The 18,687-nt window shown below is 52.4% G+C and overlaps 1 protein-coding gene across 1 annotated transcript; it reads left to right on the top strand.

Annotated features, from left to right (window-relative positions):
* The first annotated feature begins 5,472 nt into the window (after positions 1–5,472).
* Positions 5,473–9,955, top strand: FOXI1 (forkhead box I1). Its single transcript, XM_019740141.2, has 2 exons — positions 5,473–6,847; positions 8,320–9,955. Exons 1-2 carry the CDS (start codon positions 6,271–6,273, stop codon positions 8,865–8,867), a joined length of 1,125 nt encoding a protein of 374 aa, XP_019595700.1. The 5' UTR covers positions 5,473–6,270; the 3' UTR covers positions 8,868–9,955.
* Positions 9,956–18,687: the final 8,732 nt, after the last annotated feature.

Below are 18,687 nucleotides of genomic sequence, written 5' to 3' on the forward strand. Positions count from 1 at the left end.
TTCCTCACAAAAGTTTTGCAAAACTCCCAGATTCAGAGGCTGTTGTGCCGTCCTGAGAAAGGCTACTTTAACCTCTACAAACTCCGTAACTCTGATCTCCTCACTCAGCAGTGTGTGGTAATACTATTCCTGAGTTCCATTCTCTAAAAATCATCAGTATCTGTCAGTTTTTTTTTTAATTCTAAAGGGGCCTGGGACATTCCCCCTTTTCCCATAGAAATGGAGCAAAAAGTGAAACTTGTGGATTCTTATTTAAACAGAGTGAGAGTCGAATCTCATTTTAATTGAAACTTCAGATTGATGGCCCACTCGGTGCCTTGTCAGGAGAATTCCGGATGCTTCGGTCACATGGCAATAACGATGCCAGTAGCAACAGCAATAACAAACAACAATAATACAGTTGCCATTTACCAGACACTTGTGTTATCCTTTCCTTAAATCCTCAAACCCTTCCCAGGAGAATCCCCACCACACTGATGTGAAAACCCAGGCTTGGGGAGTTTGTGATGGGCCTTGTCACCAGGCTGATAAGGGGTACAGCCAGCTCTGTTCACGTCCAGCCTCATGACTTGAAACTTCCAGACCTTCGGGCTTAAGTAGGAGAGAAAGGGAGAGAAACAGAGGGCCTCCCCAGCATCTAAACTGAGGCCGGTCTCTGCCCTCCAGACGTCCTAACCTGTAGCACATCTGTTTGCTGCACCTTCTGAACCCTGGGTGCCTGTGCCTTCCTGTCATAACTCAGGTTCCCGGGGAAACAGATCGCCGGGCAATGACTGAGTGCCCTGCTTCTTTGGGGGCTGCGCAGAAGTGAGTGCCAATTTAAAAACTGTGAGTAAAACAGAAGGCAAAGCGCGAGGTGCGAGCCTCAATGCTGTGTGACTATGCCATTGCCCTGTACACGCCAGAATTGCTGCTGTGACGACAATCGATTCGTATGTGTTGAGTAAATGAAGGAATGATTACCGCCAAGCCGTACTGCAGAGGCGTTTCCCAGATTGTCTCCCTCGGTCCTTGCAACAGGCTTTTGATGGAGGTAACCCTGGTTCATCCTCGTTTTACAGAGGAGCGAACAGAGTCTCAGGATTAACCAACATCAAGGAAGTCCGAAAATGTAGCCGGAAGAGGAAGATGCTCATCCAGGCCATGCCAACCACCCCGCCCTCCTTCTCAGCCTTACTAAGACACTTTGCCCCATTGCCAACTCAGGTCCCACTAGTTCCATCGCAGTGGAGCTAAAGTGTTTTCCTCCAGGGATGCATTTCCTCCGTGAAGCTGCAGTTCCTCTGGGGAACCTGCCCCTTGTAGGGGCCTCAGAAACCCTTGGCCTGCCAGGAACGGTTGCCATCTCTGCACTCTGCTTCCTGCTTTTAAAGAGATGGCCACCAGAGAGCGCCATTGGTCCATGTTTCTCCAGCCTGAAGCTCAACCAGACGACGAAGAGCACAGAGAGCTTCTGCCTGAGGAGCCTCTGGTCCAGACTTCCCAGAAGCCCACACTGTGGTGGGAGAAGCCAGCCGCAAGGCAGTCCCCAAAGGACTCATGAACCCTCTGCACAGGAAGCACAGGGGGCCAGATAGCAGCTCATGGCTGCTCACAGACAACTGTTTGTAGACAGTAGGTAGAAAAACTGGGAATTCTCATCCCAGTAAGGAAACTGGGGCACAGAGAGTTGAAGCTAGAAACCAACTCATTGCAAATCCCCCCTGATTCCCCATCCCAAACTATCTCCACACTGTCAGGCTCCTGGAAACCCTGGAACTCAGAAGGTATCTGTGTTTGCTGTGTAGAAAGGAAAAGAACCCGGAAGCCAAGCCCCTATCGCAGGAGAACTAGGGGGAAGGCAGGTAAGGCCCATAACCTTGGGGATGAGGCAGCCCCAGCCTCTTCCCTTCTCCTCGGGCTCCCTAGTCCCTCATGAGAGCTCACGTTCACCTGCTAGGCCTGGCACTTAGTCCCCAGAGCAACACTCAGAGGGCGTTGGGCTTCCCCATTTTACAGATGAACAAACCGAGGCCCAGAACAGTTGGTTGCCATCAGAGCTATTCTATGCCATATTAAGGAGCAGAGTCAGGATTGAGACACACACACTGGGGCTCAGAGCCTGAGCTCTGTGCTCCCTGCCCCGCCGTGCGATGCTGCAGCAGCCAGTTCAGATGCCACCTGCCTCTTTCGTCTCTCTCTCTTCATCCCTGCGCCCCTGCCTATTTCCCCACACAGACCCCCCACCCTTGGAAGTCAAGCGGGGGTGGCCCTGGCCGGCCATGGTCGGGGTGGGTGCCTGTGCACAGTCACTTTTTCTTCAGGCCTGTAGCCAGCGTGGGCTTCCAGCTCCAGCAATCAGCCAGGTGATGGCTGGGCACCCACATGAGTGACAGGCCTTCCCTCTTTCCCCAGCTATCGCCCCAAATAGCAAGATCTGGCCAAGGTGAGAGCAAATGTAAAGCGTTGGCTGGAGCCACCTCCCTGGCAATAATGTCCCTTGGTGTTCATCACTGTCACCCTCATTCATCATCGCAGTTTGGGCCAGATCCTGGGCTCTGCACTGTACATACATCACCCCCCTTTCTCCTGCCCAGTTCACATGAGATAGGTCCCGTCTGCAGCACCAGATAACAGATGAGCACACCGAGACCCTGTGAGGTGAAGGAGCACGGCCCGGGTCACACAGCCACCCAACAGCAAGGCTGGGATGGGAGCAGCTCTTCCCGCCCTGGTGCCCACTCTTCATGTTCTGCTGCCTCGTGCCCAGTATCCCGGTTTGAGGTTCAGAGTCTATGGCGAGGAGGCCCCTATGGACTGTAGTGTGCAAACGCCGCCCCAGCATTCCCCAGCTGGCTCAGGCCCCTTCCTGCCCAACGTGTTGTTGTGGTTGTTGTTTTGTTTTTTCCATGATGTTGATCAGGGCTTATCTTTTCAGGTTTGGATTTCCACTTCTTGAAAATTTCAAAACACCTGAAATAATTTCATCCACAAAGGACCCTACTTTATAGAGACAGTGGATTGTTTTTCCAGAGGCCCTGGAGCTTGTCAGGAGGCTCCCAGGCTGTAACTCTCCAACCTCCCCTGAAAGTAGGAACAGGTAGCTCCCGTGACCCACCCCAAGGACTGCGGCCGGCCGTGCTCATGAAAATTGGGACTGAGGGCCTCAGAATGCGCTGGGCAGCCCTGGCCTGCCCTGTGGCGAGGTGCAGGGAGGGTATGACAGGCAGGGATGCCCAGCCACTGGACTCTGAGGGCCAGAGGCTGCACACAGGCGAGGCCTCTAAGACAGACCAGGCTTACTCTGCTCTCCAGGGGAGAGAAGCAGGGTGGGGTGCCACAGGGAGACTCAAGTGAGCATTCCTCAAAAAGCACCTCTAAGAAAGGAGACCCCAGCAACAAACAAAGGGCAGAACAGGGTTTTGGAAGACCAGGTCCTAACCCAGCACAACCGTGAACTTGCCACATGCGTCAGGGCCTCTCTGAGCATCCACTGCAGATGGCAGGGCCCCAGTGTACCACCGGTGTCTTCCCTGAGCGTCCCTCCCTCTCTCCCTCCCTTCGTTGTGACCCCACCTGCCACACCACCCCTACCCACAGGCTGCTGGAAGGTAACGGTTAACTCACAATCAGCCAACTCAGGGATGGATGGATTGCACACACCGAGTGTGTGTTGACTATCTCATAATAACCGGTATTTATTGAGTGTGCCTCTGTGCCCTGGGTGAAATGATTCACACGGATGACACTGTTTCCCTCGGTGACTGCTCACAGCCACCACCTGAATGAAGTTAGGGCATCATTTCCAGTTTCACCTGAGAAAACAGGTCCACACGTTAAATCCTGTGTCAAGGTTTACACAGTTATTCAACGACAGAGCTGGGAATCAAGCCTGGGTCCTCCTGACCTCAGAGCCCGTGTTTGCTGTATCTCTGCTGTCTTGCCTCTTGCTGGCTTTTCACACTCAACCCCAAAAGTAAATCACCTGTGTGCGCGCCTTTCTCTAATAGTTTAAATCAGAAACTACAGAAACAACAGTAAAAATCAATCTAATTCTCTACGCAGAAATCATAATTGACAGTTTAGTGTTCATATGAACATATTCCATGTATGTGTATGAATGCTGTATATTTTTACCCACCCCCCAATTATGGTATTTTGCAGCCTGTTTCTCTGAGTAGTATTATTAGAGCATATTAATAAATATTCTACAATCTATGTTTTTTCGTAGTTGCGTATTTCAGCATTTATGGTGCAATATATTTAACCAATCCCCTATTTGGGGGCATTCCGGTTAGTTACAGTTTGCTATGACTATAAGTACTGCAGTGGTGGACAGCCGGTCACTAATTCTTGCTCTGTTTAATTCTGTAGGATCCATGATCAGAAGCGGAGTTGCCAGGCAAATTTTAAGGCTTTGGGCTCCAAAGTGACTATTGTTTGAGCCTAGTAGAGACACTCCAAACTGAACAGTGGCCTCTTGGCTTTACTCTTTGGAAAGAAAGTGCAATCAGGCCCTTTCAGAGTCACTCTTCCATGGCCGTCCCAGGTGGTTCTTCAGGGCCTAGGAGGACCCCTCCCACCCAGTTACCATAGATCACCCTGTGGGCTCCAAGTGCTGCCAAGGTGCTTCATTCTATGACACTGAGCTCTGCATATGTCAGGCAGTGTGGGGGATTCCACGTGCAGCACCTCCTGCTGGGACAGTAAGTGACCTCCTTCTTCCTCTCAAAGACACATGGGTTTGAAGGAAATGACAGGAAGTTGAATGGGGTGAAGGAAGTAGAGGTGGGAGGGCAGGAAGGAAGTGGTGACCAGAGAGTCTGGCTGGCACTTTTTCCTAATTGGCTGATCCCAGAGAGACGTCGCAGGCTGCTAGGAAAACCTGTTCAGGGGACAGCTGTCTACCCTGTAAGAGGGGGACCATCCCCCATTCACCAAGCTGAGGGTCTGTCCTGGGATGTTGGGGAGGCTAAGATGAGTCTTGTCCAAGCTACAGATGGAGAATGGAGCTCAGAGAGGGGAGTGACTGGCCCCAAGGTGAAAAGCTGGAGGCTGGAGCTCCTGCTTCTGGAGCCCGAGGCAGAGAAGGGTGAGGGGCGCTGTGAGGGCTGTCCTACTGGCCCGCTCACTCGCAGGGGACTCTGCAAGCTGAAACATGAAAGGGCTTTGATCAGATAAGGAACTGCGAGCCTGCCTTGTTCCTGCAGCCAGAACAAGCTTGGATAGTGCAAGGTCTCTCTCATTTTCCTCTGAAGTCCCTTTCACATTCTTTTCCTCTTGTTATTTTTATAAGCCTTGCTGCTCCTTTGGAATAATCCCCAGGCCTGGTCCACAGCCCTTTCTCTGCCTACCTGCAGTGTGCATGTGTGCGTGTGTGTGGATGTGCATGTATGTGTGTGTATGTGTGTATGTGTGTGAACATATGTGTGTGTACACGCATGTGCATTGTGCACGTGCGTGTGGCAAGGGGTCGTCTATAACTGATGGCCCTTGTCCTCTCTGTTCTCCTGATTCTTCAGGGCCCAGCTCTGTCCTGGAAACTCTAGAAAGTGAGTTTTCACTTCAAAAGACACAAAAAAGTGGCTTCTGATAAAGCGTCTCATCCAGTCTGGGTGAGGGGCAGAGATTGAGGGGGTGCATGGAAAAGAAGACAGGACAGAGGGATGGGGAAAGGATGCAGAGGAAACGGTAGAGAGAAAGAGAGACCGAGAGTGAAAGGAAGAAAGATGGTGAGGAAGTGAGAGGAGACAGACGTAGAAGGAAGCGAGAAGCAAACTCGGAGAGAGGAGGTCAGGAAGGGGAGCTCTGAGCCCTACGTAGGATGGAAACACATTCGGAGGCAGAGAGGGGAAAGAAAATGTGGGAAAAAGAAGGAAAAGCAAAGATGCAGAGAGAGTGGCAGGATGCAGAGGGAAGGAGGGAAGGTAGAAGATGTGAGAAGGAGAGAAGGGGAAAATGAGGCAGAAGGAGGAGGAAGAAAGGGGGGACAGTATGAGAAAGGAGAGACAGTGAGAACAAGGAAAAGGGCACCGAGGAGGGGAGAGGAAATGTCTGCTGTAACGCTGGTCCGAGCGTGTCATTAGCGGGACCTGATGTGGCCGGCCGTGGCACGGTGGCTGCCTGGCTGCCCAGGAGAGAGGGCGGGTCTGCTGCCAGTGGCCGCCTCTGGGTGGGGCCGCCAGCCAAGCCCTGGGGTATAAGTCTGAGGCTGGGGCCTGCTGAGCACCTGCAGGGACAGCTCCCCTGTGCAGGCGACAGGCAGGTGGCCCCGCTGAGCCCAGCCCCAGCATGAGCTCCTTCGACCTGCCGGTGCCCTCCCCTCCTCGCTGCAGCCCCCAATTCCCCAGCATTGGCCAGGAGCCCCCGGAGATGAACCTTTACTATGAGAATTTCTTCCACCCACAGGGTATGCCCAGCCCTCAGCGGCCCCCCTCCTTTGAGGGCGGCGGCGAGTACGGGGCCACCCCCAACCCCTACCTCTGGCTTAACGGGCAGGCCATGACCCCGCCGCCCTACCTGCCGGGCCCCAACACCAGCCCCTTCCTGCCCCAGGGCTACGGTGTACAGCGGCAGCTGCTGCCCAGCATGTCGGGGCTGGCGGGCGGCGACCTGGGCTGGCTGCCCATCCAGTCCCAGGAGGAGCTGATGAAGCTGGTGCGGCCCCCCTACTCCTACTCAGCCCTCATTGCTATGGCCATCCACGGGGCGCCCGACAAGCGCCTCACGCTCAGCCAGATCTACCAGTACGTGGCCGACAACTTCCCCTTCTACAACAAGAGCAAGGCCGGCTGGCAGAACTCCATCCGCCACAACCTGTCACTCAATGACTGCTTTAAGAAGGTGCCCCGGGACGAGGATGACCCAGGTAAGGGGGCCTGGAGTGGGGTGGGGAGGCCACATGAGCCATCCACAGGGAGCACGAGGCCCGCAGCTTTAGCAAGCCACAGGTGCCCCAAGGAAGGGTCACTTCATTCCCCCGACGCCCCATTCAAGAGAGTTCTGAATATGGCTGTGCACCCCAAGGCTGGGAGCTGAGGGGAGCCAGCCGTGCAGGAGAACCTGGTCCCTGGAGGCAGATGTGGGTTTCCATCCTGGCTGGGCTACTGATCAATCAGTGACCTCAGACTGGTTAGATGTCTGAGCCTCAGTTTCCCCATCTGGACAACTGGGATGGTAACTGTTCTCCCCGAGACTTGTGGCCGGGGCCACGAGATGATGTTTGCACCGTGTTTGGTGCTCACCAGGGCTCCCTGCTCTGCAGTCGTGACTGTGATTGGTCTGAATCCAGCACCCAGCCATAAAGCCACTGAGGGACGAGCGATTGGAATAAAAGCCTATGTGAGTCCAAGGGCCGTGGGAAGAGGTGGCACATTTGTGGAACAGCCACTAAGGGCCACACCATGCAGCCTGCCTTCATTACATAACCTCTAACCACCCCTGCAGGGTAGCTTTAGGAAACCTGTTCTACAGATAAGGAACATAACAGGCAGAGGTGACCCAGAAGAAAACACAGCGCTGAAGTGACTCTGAATAGAGGTCTCCCTAACAGCAATAACTGTGAACTTTCCCTTTTGGATGGTGACTTTCTACAGAGATGTCCAGAGAGTAATATATTAAATGCTTATGTCTCCACTTGCCAGAATTAAAATCCGTTCTTGTCCCACCACAGGAAGCCAGGGTGTGGTTCAGAGGAACCCCCTTCTGCTCTCTTTGAGGCTGACGAGGGCAGGGCTATTTGTCCCTTCTCCTGTGGTAACTGGTCTTACCCTCTGGCCTAGAGACAGACAGTGGCAGGCAGGGTTCAGGCCTGACCTCAGGACCGGACCTCACAGTTCCCAAGCCCTTTTACACAGCTAACATTTGTCCTTTCCACAGTCAGCCTGAGGAAGAAGGGACAGGTACCACAGACCCACTTCTCAGTCTAGGAGACTGAGGCTCACCTCAAGTCCCTCTGTCAGTCAGGAGCAAAGCCAGGACTCGAGTCCCTCTTTGGACCCCATGGCTGGGATGTTCAGGGAGCCCTGAATTTTTTCCTCAGTTTTCTTTCATGTCAACAATGGAAGCACCCCGCCCCTCTCCATTCCCCCAATACTTGCACTGCTTAAAGAGATCTGCCCTGTGAAGGTCTTCATGGCTCTGCCTTTCTGTCTTTGTGGTGCCTGGGTGCCCAGGGGGTGTGAGATGTGCTTAGTTGTGGAATCTGCCCACTTCTCAGTCTCTGACTTTTGCTGTCTTTCTGGATTTGTTACCTTTGTTTTTAGTTTTTGACAATGAGGAGGAATGGGAGCAGACCATTTTGTCTGTCTCTCTACTTACCTTCTCCCATTTCTGTACCAGGCAAAGGAAACTACTGGACCCTGGACCCCAACTGTGAGAAGATGTTCGACAATGGAAATTTCCGCAGGAAGAGGAAGAGGAAATCGGATATTTCCTCCAGCACAGGCTCCTTGGCCTCGGAGAAGACAGAGGGCAGCCTCCTGGTGGGCAGCCCCAAGACCACGGACCCCCAGGACCTCTTGGACAGCACGTCACCAGGAACCACCAGCGCCCCCGAGCAGCGGCCCTCCCCTGCACCCTGCCTGAGCAGCTTCCTCTCCACCATGACAGCCTACGTGAGCGGGTCGAGCCCCGTGAGTCGCCCTATGGCCACGCCAGGACTGAACCCTGAGCCCACTGACAAGATGGGGCAGAACTTGGTGAACCTCAACTCCTACACCCCACTCACCACCCTCAGTGGCCACGGGGCTGGGAGCGAATGGGCCAGCCCTGTGGCCACCAACACTCTCGGCTACGGAGGCTCTGTCCTCAACCAGTTTAGCCCTCATTTCTACAACAGCATCAACGCAAACAGTGCCCTCTACCCCAGGGAGGGCACCGAGGTCTAGAACTGAACAGCCCCAAGCCCTATGAACATGCCCGTGAGGAAAGCGGTGGAGACCCTCGTGCCAGCCTCCCTGTGGTCCAGCACCTCTGAACTGCCCAGACAGACACAGGAGGCTCAGAAAAATGCATCCTTTTTCTAGAACACTGTACAAACCTTCTGTTTGTCGCACTTGTGTCTACACATACACATACCCACCAACTTTGCAATGATGAGTCTGGATAACAGTCATCATGTGGCCATTTATTGAGCAGTTACTCTGTGCTGGGCGCTGTGCTAGGCTTTTTGAAGTTATGACCAACACTTACTATTTACAGTTACCTTGTGGGGTTCATATGAACTTCCTCATTTAACAGGCTTGAGAAAGTTAAGTAATTCTCCCAGGATCATACAGACTAGTAAGTGGCAGGGCCAGGAGTCAAGTCCTGTGTGACCCCCGAACTTTGGGCCAATGGAGGCAGGGACGGAGGAACGGACTAAGTAGCTGAGAAGGGTCATTGTGAAAGCTGATTATGGCAAGCATATCCACTGCCTTCTGTCTATCCATCAGAATTTAGCACCAGCCCCGGGCACATCTCATCCTGACCTGAGTCCTTATTCTGGGGCTCCCAGCTTACCTGCAGACACTCCTTTTGCTGCCACTCAAGAAGGCAAGCCCAGGCCATGCCCCTGCAGGACAATGTGTTCAGTCTCTCCCCACAGAGGGATATTGCTTCCCCAGTCGCAGAGACCTTGAGCTGGGCAGAGAGAGGAGAGGTACACCCCAACCCCCCGCCTTCCCCACCCCACCCCCCAGCACTCCCTACCTGCAAAATCTTATAAAACCCAGCTTCTTGTGTGCACGTCATGGACTGGTGAGTTGGATATGGCTGAATCTTCCAAGAGAAACAAGACAGAACACATGCTTCCCTTTGTCCAGCCCGGGAGAAGCGAATGTGTGAAAAGCAAGGCCTCGATGGAGAGGGCTGCTCCCGCCGCCCAGGGGTCCGTGTGTGCAGTGCCGGGGGGTGGGGGGGGGTTCTTGCTTTTGTATGTACTTCACACACCTGTGATCGTCACAGCACAGCCTGGGAAGTGTTTTTTTGTTTTCTTATTTTCTTTTTAATTAAAACAAACAAGAACAACAAAAACTTGTGTGTGTGTGTGTGTGTGTGTGTGTGTGTGTGTGTGTGTGTGTGTCTCTTCCTTTAAGTTTTCTTTTCCCTGGGCTCCTGGTCAGCTCAACATGGGGCCAAGTGCAGCCGAGAGCTGAAGGCTTTTGGAACAGGAGGCAGAAAAGAATGGGTATCAAGGCTCTTTCTTCCACACTGGTGTGGAGACAGGACAAATGTCCCCAATAAAAAGAGGGGGGATTACAGAGATGGGATATGTGCATGGAAGGAACCCATTTGTATAGAACACAAACTATGGATGGGGCATAGCCCAAACTTTACAGCTCAGGTGGTCATCATAAAGGCTGATTCTTTAATCATCGTAAGAACGCTGGGAAGAGGGTGGTACTGTCCCATTACGCAGCGGAGAATGCTGAGGGTCAAGATGCTTGAGCAAGTTGCCTGAAGGCCCCAGCCAGTTCATGCCCGGGTCTTCGGACCCCTGCACCTCATCCCACTGCAGTGCAGCCTCAGACAAGGCTACTCCTGGTGGCAATGACAGCGCTGCTGTTGGCTGCTGTTCACCGAGGTCTGTGGGTAGGCGCTGGGCCGAGAGCTGTCCTGGTGGGAGCCCTTTTATCCTCACAGCGGCCCAGGCGTGTGCACACCGGCTGTCTCCTGGATGCCTGGCACTGTGCCTGCTGGAGAATTTGTGCATGGAAGTTGCAGGGCTGCTAGTTGGAGTCCTGTGCTTGGATGTGCATACAGAGGGCTCAAGCCAAGCCCCCTGGCCACCTGCACAGGCCAGGCCAAGCTGTCCACTCAGACTCTGAAGGGCCCTGTTCCCCTCAGTAACCAAAGGGAGGTGGTCAATTACAATACTAATGATAATAGCCCTCGTTGTAGATTGACTATGTATCGGGCGCTGTGTTAGGACTTCATCTGTCCTACTGCATTTAATCTTCAACATAATCCAATGCAAGCAATGCTGTCATCTCTCTTTACAGGTGAGAAAACGGAGACCTGGAGAGAGAGATTCTGTAGCTTGATCGAGGACATGCAGACAGGATTCAAATGGAGACCCTGCTCTCAGCTGGTGCACCTAATGCTGGGGAGCCCAGGACTCCCCACGAGAGAGCGGAATCAGGAACACCGAGAACAGGGCCTCCCCGGGACCCCTCGAATTCTTTCCTGGAGACCCCCTTGCTGCAGGGAGCTGGACTTCTTCCGGCCATACAGGTGGGTGTGCTGGTGGCTAAGAGAGGTAAAGGGAAGACACACCATGTCAGTCAGTAAAAAGCCTTAGAAAACTTGGGACAGGCTGGCACCTTGCTGCACAGACAGGAAACCTGAGTGTGGGAGAGGAAGCCACTCCACAAATGTCACCAGGGAGATGGGGCCAGAGGCAGAGTCCAACAGGCAGGTCCCTTAAGCCCAGCTCAGGATTGTTTGGTCACACTAGGTCCCACTGCCACCAAATTGGCCCCAATTGACCCTGCAGTCCCACCATCTCCACCAATCATCTCCCTGCGTGCTACTCAAGCCCCGCTCATTCCCCACAGCAGGTCTGCCATGGGTACAGGCTCGCAAAGAGCGGGTATGCGGGTCCGAAAGAGAGACCAGCCACGCCCGGGAGGGAGACGGCCATTTAGAACCAAGGTCCACAGCACTCGAGTATCCATTCTGCTTCAGCCCAGAATTGAATGGGCACAGCAGCAGAGGTCATGTCTGCAGGGCTCTGGCAACACAAAGCTGTGCCAGCTCTCATCTGTCTTGCACACAGGAGTTCCTGGTAGCAGCGCCAGGAACTCACAAGGCAGGTGCGAGAGGTGTCTGGCTCACACTGCTGGAGGGCAGGGCCCAGGGCAAGAACGGGATCTCCCTGGTCAGTTTCCATACGTTGGCTCTGGCCCCTCAGTGGTTCTCTTCCTCAGAGAAGAAATGAGAGCTGGAGGGAGGGTGGACAGGATGGAGGGAAGAGGACTGGTCATCCACTCAGAGTTCACTTCTGTGTGCAATGCTGTGGATGGACGTTGCCTTTGTCAGCCTCCTACAGTTTGGCACTGCACTGACAACATGGCCGCCGACCCCCGTAAAGGGTCTGAGAAGACGGCTTCCTGTGTGTTGGAGGGCCCAGGAAGGCTGCCTGGAGGAGGGGAGACTGGGGCCAAAGGACGGTAGAAGTGAACTAATGCAAAGAGGTCTCCAAACCACTGGTTTACACACTCACCCTCAAACCACCTACCTCCAACCAGCCCCGCCCCAACCCTGAATTAGAGTGTCTACATTTCCAAGTTATGTGTAGGGGGAGGGAAGTATCCCTCAAAGCAGCATATACATGAAAAATACATGATGTTCTTAAGAGACAAAGACAGAAGGGTTAGGTGACTGGAGCTACAAGGGATGTAGGCGGTGAGGGAGAAGTAGGAGTCAAAAGCTCCTGCAAATGTCTGCCCTAGGAGGCCAGACTTCCTCTTACACCTCTTCCCAGGGCTTCATTTTGTCAGCATGGAAAGGATATTGTAAAGGCCAAATTACACAACCAAAGAGGAAATCCAAAGGCAGACGGAGGGAATAATAGAAAGGACTGTGGGGTTGATCTGTGATTCATTATTGTTCTTTAAGGTAAGAAGAAGAAAAAGGAATTGAGCCTGGATGAAGAAATTGGGCTTGGCTGAGCCCGGGGCTATGGGAGTGAGTCTGCTCCAGATTTCCTTAGGGGCATGTGGTTGCGGGGTGAGGGGGACGAAGGGGGGAGGGCTGCAAATACTTAAAGAGACATCTTGTCTGAGACTAGGAATGGGAAAATCTAGAGGCCTGGGTTTGACCGCCTGGGAGGGAGGAGGAGGCGGGCAGCACTTAGCCCTGTCCTTACAGATGTGCCTCTGCCAACTTAGCTGGTTTAAAATAAATCTGCATCCTGGAGGTGGCTCAACCTGAGCCCCGTCTCTTGCAAGGGTGGCCGGGGAGGGGCAGAAGCAGACTTCAAGAAATGGAGCAACTAAAGAAGGTCACACACATAGGAAGTGGTAGAGCTAAATGTCGGCCCCAGATCCTGACTCCCCATGGAATCTGGTGCCTCTAAGGCACCTGGCCCTGGGGGTTGCAATTTAGGCCAAGGAGGATCACCAGGGATCCAGCCACTGGCCCGATGTTTGATACATATTTATGTCATTTCCCGTTGGTTTGGTACCAGTTGGTCCATCGAGTGCCCAGGATGAATTAAATGTCTCCTATGGGGAGTCGGAGCAGAGGACAGGGAAATCCATCAGCCTGGATATGCCAGGAGGGGAGAAGAGAGCCGGCTGGGACGAGGGGTGAGTTTTAACAGGTCTTCCCTTAGATGTGTATGCCCCACGAAGTAGTGAGAACATTGGAACCCAAATTTGATTAGGTCTATAAAGAATTTTGAGGCTCTGTATGGATGTAAGACCCCCCAAGAACATGCACAGACTAAAATAATGAAACCACAGTCTGATGGCCTAGGTCCAAAGTAGCGGGCTTTGTCGATAAAGGACCAGACAGCAAATATTTTAGGTTTTGCAGGCCAAGAGGCAAAATCTAGGATATCATGAAGGTACACGAGAGCAAAAACCTCTACAAAATCTTTGTCAATGAAAATATATATATATAATAATCATAATTGAGCCCAGTTTTTTGAAATGCAGTTCTGCCAATGAGAAGGTGGGGTTCTCTGGAGGGGTAACATTTCATTTCATTCAGATCCACTTAGTGTCCCCATCTCAAAGCCGGCCGCGTGTGAATGCTCACCTGGGACGGATTTTACGTAGTTCCTGTTTTGAAATGTCCTTTCATGCAGATAGGTGGTATGTGCGGTGTCCCTGTGATTCGTAGCTCACCAAGTAGCTGTGCCAAGTTATGAGAGCAGCCGCAGCGACTCGGGTCTGTGTAAATAACTACCATAGACGGTGGGTAAATGGATGAGCATGTCTTGTTCCTCTAAAACTTGATGTATGGACACTGAAGTTTGACTTTCGTATAATTTTTACATATCACAAAATAGTCTTCTTTTGATTTTTTTCCAATCATTTAAGAATGTAAACATCATTAATCCATGGGCCATACAAAAACAAGCAGTGGGCCGGATGTGGCTCATGGGTGACCATCTAGCGTGACAAGTTCAGCTCTTCATAATCAGGATTTTCACGGGACAGCTCTGATGTTCGATGGTTATCCCTAATTTCTGACTGCTGGGGAGGAACTACCAGGGGAGGCCAAAGAGTTGAGAATAGACAGGACTAACAATAAGGAGTTGCTGAGCTTCTAGAGCCTTGTGAAGACACCAGCCTCAGTTCTGGAATGAGGGGTCTGCTGACAGCCTGGTCTGGTGGGTGTGGCAGGACTTCACCAGAGCCCTCCTGGCCCAGGACTCCTTTGATTCTAGAAGCCTGATCATGGATTCCCATTTTGTCTGTGTGGCCAGTCCAGGCCCCCAAAGTCTTTCTACGAAGACTGGGTTTCCAAAGGCAGAGCAGCCGCCTGAAATCAGCCTCCAGACCACTGAGAGCGAGGTGGTGGTGGGGGGTGGGGGAGCGCAGACAGCAGCGTTTCGTGCTGCAGCTTGAAAACAGCCTTTATCTCTCGCTGCTCAGGTGGAGTGTACCACCTGTTTATGAGTAAACTAATGGCCTAATCTCAGCTGGAGGCAGGGTAATGGGGCAAGGCAGGGATGGAGAACACCCAGGCGGCTGTCCAAGGTTTAACCCTTTCTAGGCAGCAGCGGGTGAAAGTATCAGCACCACACTCACCGAAGGACCAGCTCTAACCACCCCGCCTGTGTGCAGCTGGGCCCTACAGGAGAGGAAAGAGCCCTGCTCCAAACCAGGAAGAGGCAGGCCCACCAGCTGCCCTGCCAGCCCCATCGTGGCCCTGTCAATGTATTGGTTCTGCAGCTTTTATTAACTTTGAAACAGCTAAGAACAGCACTCGTTGTGGTTATTCACCACTCACGCAGGAAATCACCACTACACCTGCTGTCCACGTCGCGTGGACAAGATCAGCACCGCCAGCTGTGTTCAAGCTGAGTCGTTGTTAGATGGCTACCCCATCTCCACGCCACGGCAGGGTGTATAGTGCTATCCCCATTTTACAAAAGAAATAACTGACAGGACCACTGGGAAGTAAGAGAGGGAATGATAACTCAGATCTCCTTTGTCTGAGCATGACGTTTCCCTTTGTTAAAACATAGGACCGTTTTTAAAAACCCTCCGCTATTCAGTTACCTGCTGATTCAGTCACCTTTTCTGACATACTCAGTGATTGGTACCCTGCACCAGACTCAGCATGGAGTACTTGGGGTATAAAGACAAAGGAGCTTGTTCCTTTTCTTCAAAGACTCTGTTCTAAGGGGGCCACAGCGGCCCTGGGCTCCACTCTCCACACCAAGCACAGTGAAGGAGCACTCGGAGCGGGGTCCTCAGTGTGGAGGTTGAGCCGTATAATGGCTAAGAGACAGACAAACCCACTTGCCTCTGCAAGCCTCAGTTTCCTCATCTGCTAAATGGGCATAACAATAGTAGGGACTTGAGTGGGCTGTTGTGTTGGGTGGAATAAGGTGACATGTAAAGAGCTTGACACAGCACCTGGCACACGGTCAATACTCAACAAATGGTGATTACTATTACCCATTAGGATGGTGAAAAGGGTCCAGAATTCAGTAGGACGGTTTTGTGTGTCTGTTTGTTTGTGTCAACATTTTGTTTGTAGATGAAACACATTTGCACAGTTAGGAAGTGTATGTACCAGGCACATTGATACCTGTGATCTCGTCAAATCCTCAAAGCAACACCTGGAAGTAGGTATTATTTTCATCCCATTTTGCCAGGGAAACCGAGGGCCACTGATATAAAGTTCTCCAAGATCACACCACAAGAAAGGAGAAAAGCCAGGGTTTGACACCATGTCCCCAAATGCTTGTCCCCAGACCGGGCTTCCCTCTTGTTACGTGCGGGAGGGAGTGTGGCTGTGATTTTGCAGTAGATGAGACAGGACAACCAAGGCTTGAATGGGGATGGGGAGGCCCGGACAGGAAGGACCATCTGACTCTGGAATGGGCGATGCCAGCAAAAGCAGAACTCCATTCAGAGTGACTTCTCTGCCAACATCAGCCCTTACCTTTTCTGGATGATTCTCTGTGGCTCTACCTAGAGGTACAGGACAGGGAAGGAAAAAGAAGACCAGCCACTGACTTCACTCTCCCCAAGTCCCTCAAAGGTTTCCCACCTTCAGGATTATTTCATTCAGCCAACAATGACGAAGCTGCTGATGTTACCTTTGCTTCCTACACCTCCACCCCCTCCCCTCGGCCAAAGGAGATCAATGCTGATGGATTTCTGCACGGCTTCGTGCGGAACCACTGTGACAAAATGATCTGGTATCTGCTAACCGAGGAAGCCCCCGACCAGAAGGCCTGGGCGATCTAAATCGAAGTTGGCTGATACTTAGCATGTGCCCTTCCCTTTTGCCCTCTCTTGCCTCGTGCAGACATCATTAATCTATCACAGGCCTCCCCCTGAGGCCAGTGTTACCTAGTGCTGCCTTAACAAAATGCCACAAACTACGTGGCTTAAAATGGCAGAAATGTATTCTCTCACAGTTCTGGAGGCCAGAAGTCCAAAACCAAGGTGTCGGTGGGGCCACCTTCCCCCAAAAAGCTCCAAGGGAGAATCATCCCTTGCCACTTCCAGCTTCTAGCGTATCCGGACATTCCTTGGCTTGTGGCTGCATAACTCCACCCTTGGTCTCTGTCTTCATCAGCCTTCTCTTCTTCTCTCTGTGTGTGTGTGTCTTCATGTCTTCTGTTTCCTATAAGGAAACAAACTCATCTCAAAACGCTTAACTTAGTTACATCTACAAATGTGGTTTTCCCAATGTTCCAATCTTTACTTACCAGTAAGACCCCATGCATGGGCTCCAAGGGTTCGCACATGGGCCTATCTTTTGGGGGGCCACCACTCAGCCCCCTACAGCCACAGACTCTCCCTCAGCATAGGGTGTAAAGTAACTGATACACACCAAGAGATGTTGGCCCATGAAATAAAACTCCTCTAATCTCTGGTCTAGATCCAACCCAGTGATTCGATCTAACGATAAACATTTATGGAGCACCAGTTATGTAAGAGCCTCAATGCCCTCAACTGTGCACGGGGCCATGGTGTAAACTAAAAAAGATAACCTGTTAGAAATGGCCTAAACAGCGGCTGGCACAGGACAGGCATTGAGTAAATGGTCATTGGCTCCTCCAGGCACTTGGCTGGGTCCCCTAAGACACAGTCCCTGCCCTAAAGGGGAAACTAGCAAAAAACACTGGAAGCACTAAACCTCAGCGATCCTAGACGGAGGCAGCCCCCTTGAAGTTTCCTTTGCAGCAGGAATGTCCCTCCCACTTGTAATTACATGTTTAACATCTGTCTTCCCCAATCCTTTCATTGACTCAACAAACATGTCTTAGCTGCTACTCTGGGGCACTTCTATACCAGGCTCAGGGGGTACTATGGCTGATGAGCCCCCAATTAATTGAAATTTGGTTGTCTACCCCCATTTTACAGACGGGAACAGCGAGGCAGAACACCTAAGCCTGCATTTCTGTGTGTGAGGAGAGTCCGGCCTCTGCCGACAGCCAGCTTGCTGAGGTCGTCTTCGTGGTCCTTCCTCCCTCAGCAGCCCCGCCCCCTCCCCTGAAGGCAATATGTTCCAAGCCAGGGTGAGGAGAAGAGCAGCAGCAGCTGGGCAGGGAGGCCTCATTTAAGCCTGGCACAAGGTTAACTCTTTGTGGTGAGAACCAGAGGAGCTGGTGGTCTGGATGCTGAGAAGCTGGGGAAGAAAACTATTTCCCAGCCAGAATGTCAAAGAATCGTTCTGTTGAGAAATCTCTCCCCTCCTGTACGCTGGGCTGCAGGGCTGCCCTGACCTCCACCTGACAGACCCTTTACCTGACTTGCTTTCTCCCTGCCAGGCCTCACTGCCCTCTGCCTGGGTGACTCTTACTGTTCAGGCTCAGCCCAGCTGCCCCCTCCCTTCCGCTGGGTTAGGTGTCCCTCCCCCCATGCTCCTTTAATACCCTGTGCTTCTCTCTCCTATCACTATCCTGAAGATGTATTGGTTTTGTTATTTCCTGGGCGAATCCCCCTGCCCAGAGGGTGACCTTGTAAGATCAGAGGTCGTAGCACCTGAGTCTAGCTTACGTAGGTACCCGGTGAAATGACTAGCCATGGGAAGAAAAAATAAAGCATGAATAAATCCTCAAAACGTATTCGTAACCAGGTTGCATATAAATATCCAACCCACGATTCAGCCCCAGGCCTGTTTCCTACCAAACCCCACGGCCTGTAGGCATCTCTACTCTGCAGGGATGTGTGGGCTGCTGGAGTGACCCTTGGTCCAGGGAGAAGAAGGGGGTTGGGGATGATGAAAGCTACATGTGACACAGGGGTGGCTTCCGGATAGAAAGTCATTCCTTTCTTCCATGTGTATTGAACACCTTCTATATATGCACCCCACTCTGTGTTAAGGCAGAGGACCCGGAAATCAGTCACAGCCTCTGCCCTCACAGAGCTCACAGTTACGACTGCACTGCTCCACTGATGGTGGAGTTTTGGTGCAGGAGAAGAGAAGCCCAGACAGAAACGGTCCCATGGCTCAGGGACACGACCTACTCTAGGTCCCCCAGAGGCCTCTGGGTGCCCGTCACAGCGTATAGGTGACGGGTCCCTG

This window comes from Rhinolophus sinicus, linkage group LG10, assembly GCF_036562045.2.
Source record: "Rhinolophus sinicus isolate RSC01 linkage group LG10, ASM3656204v1, whole genome shotgun sequence".
Classification (NCBI taxonomy): domain Eukaryota; kingdom Metazoa; phylum Chordata; class Mammalia; order Chiroptera; family Rhinolophidae; genus Rhinolophus; species Rhinolophus sinicus.

Coding starts and splice junctions, on each gene's coding strand:
- FOXI1 (XM_019740141.2), top strand. CDS start 6,271: ATGAGCTCCTTCGACCTGCCGGTGCCCTCCCCTCCTCGCTGCAGCCCC. Junction 6,848..8,319: donor CCGGGACGAGGATGACCCAG/GTAAGGGGGCCT, acceptor TTTCTGTACCAG/GCAAAGGAAACTACTGGACC.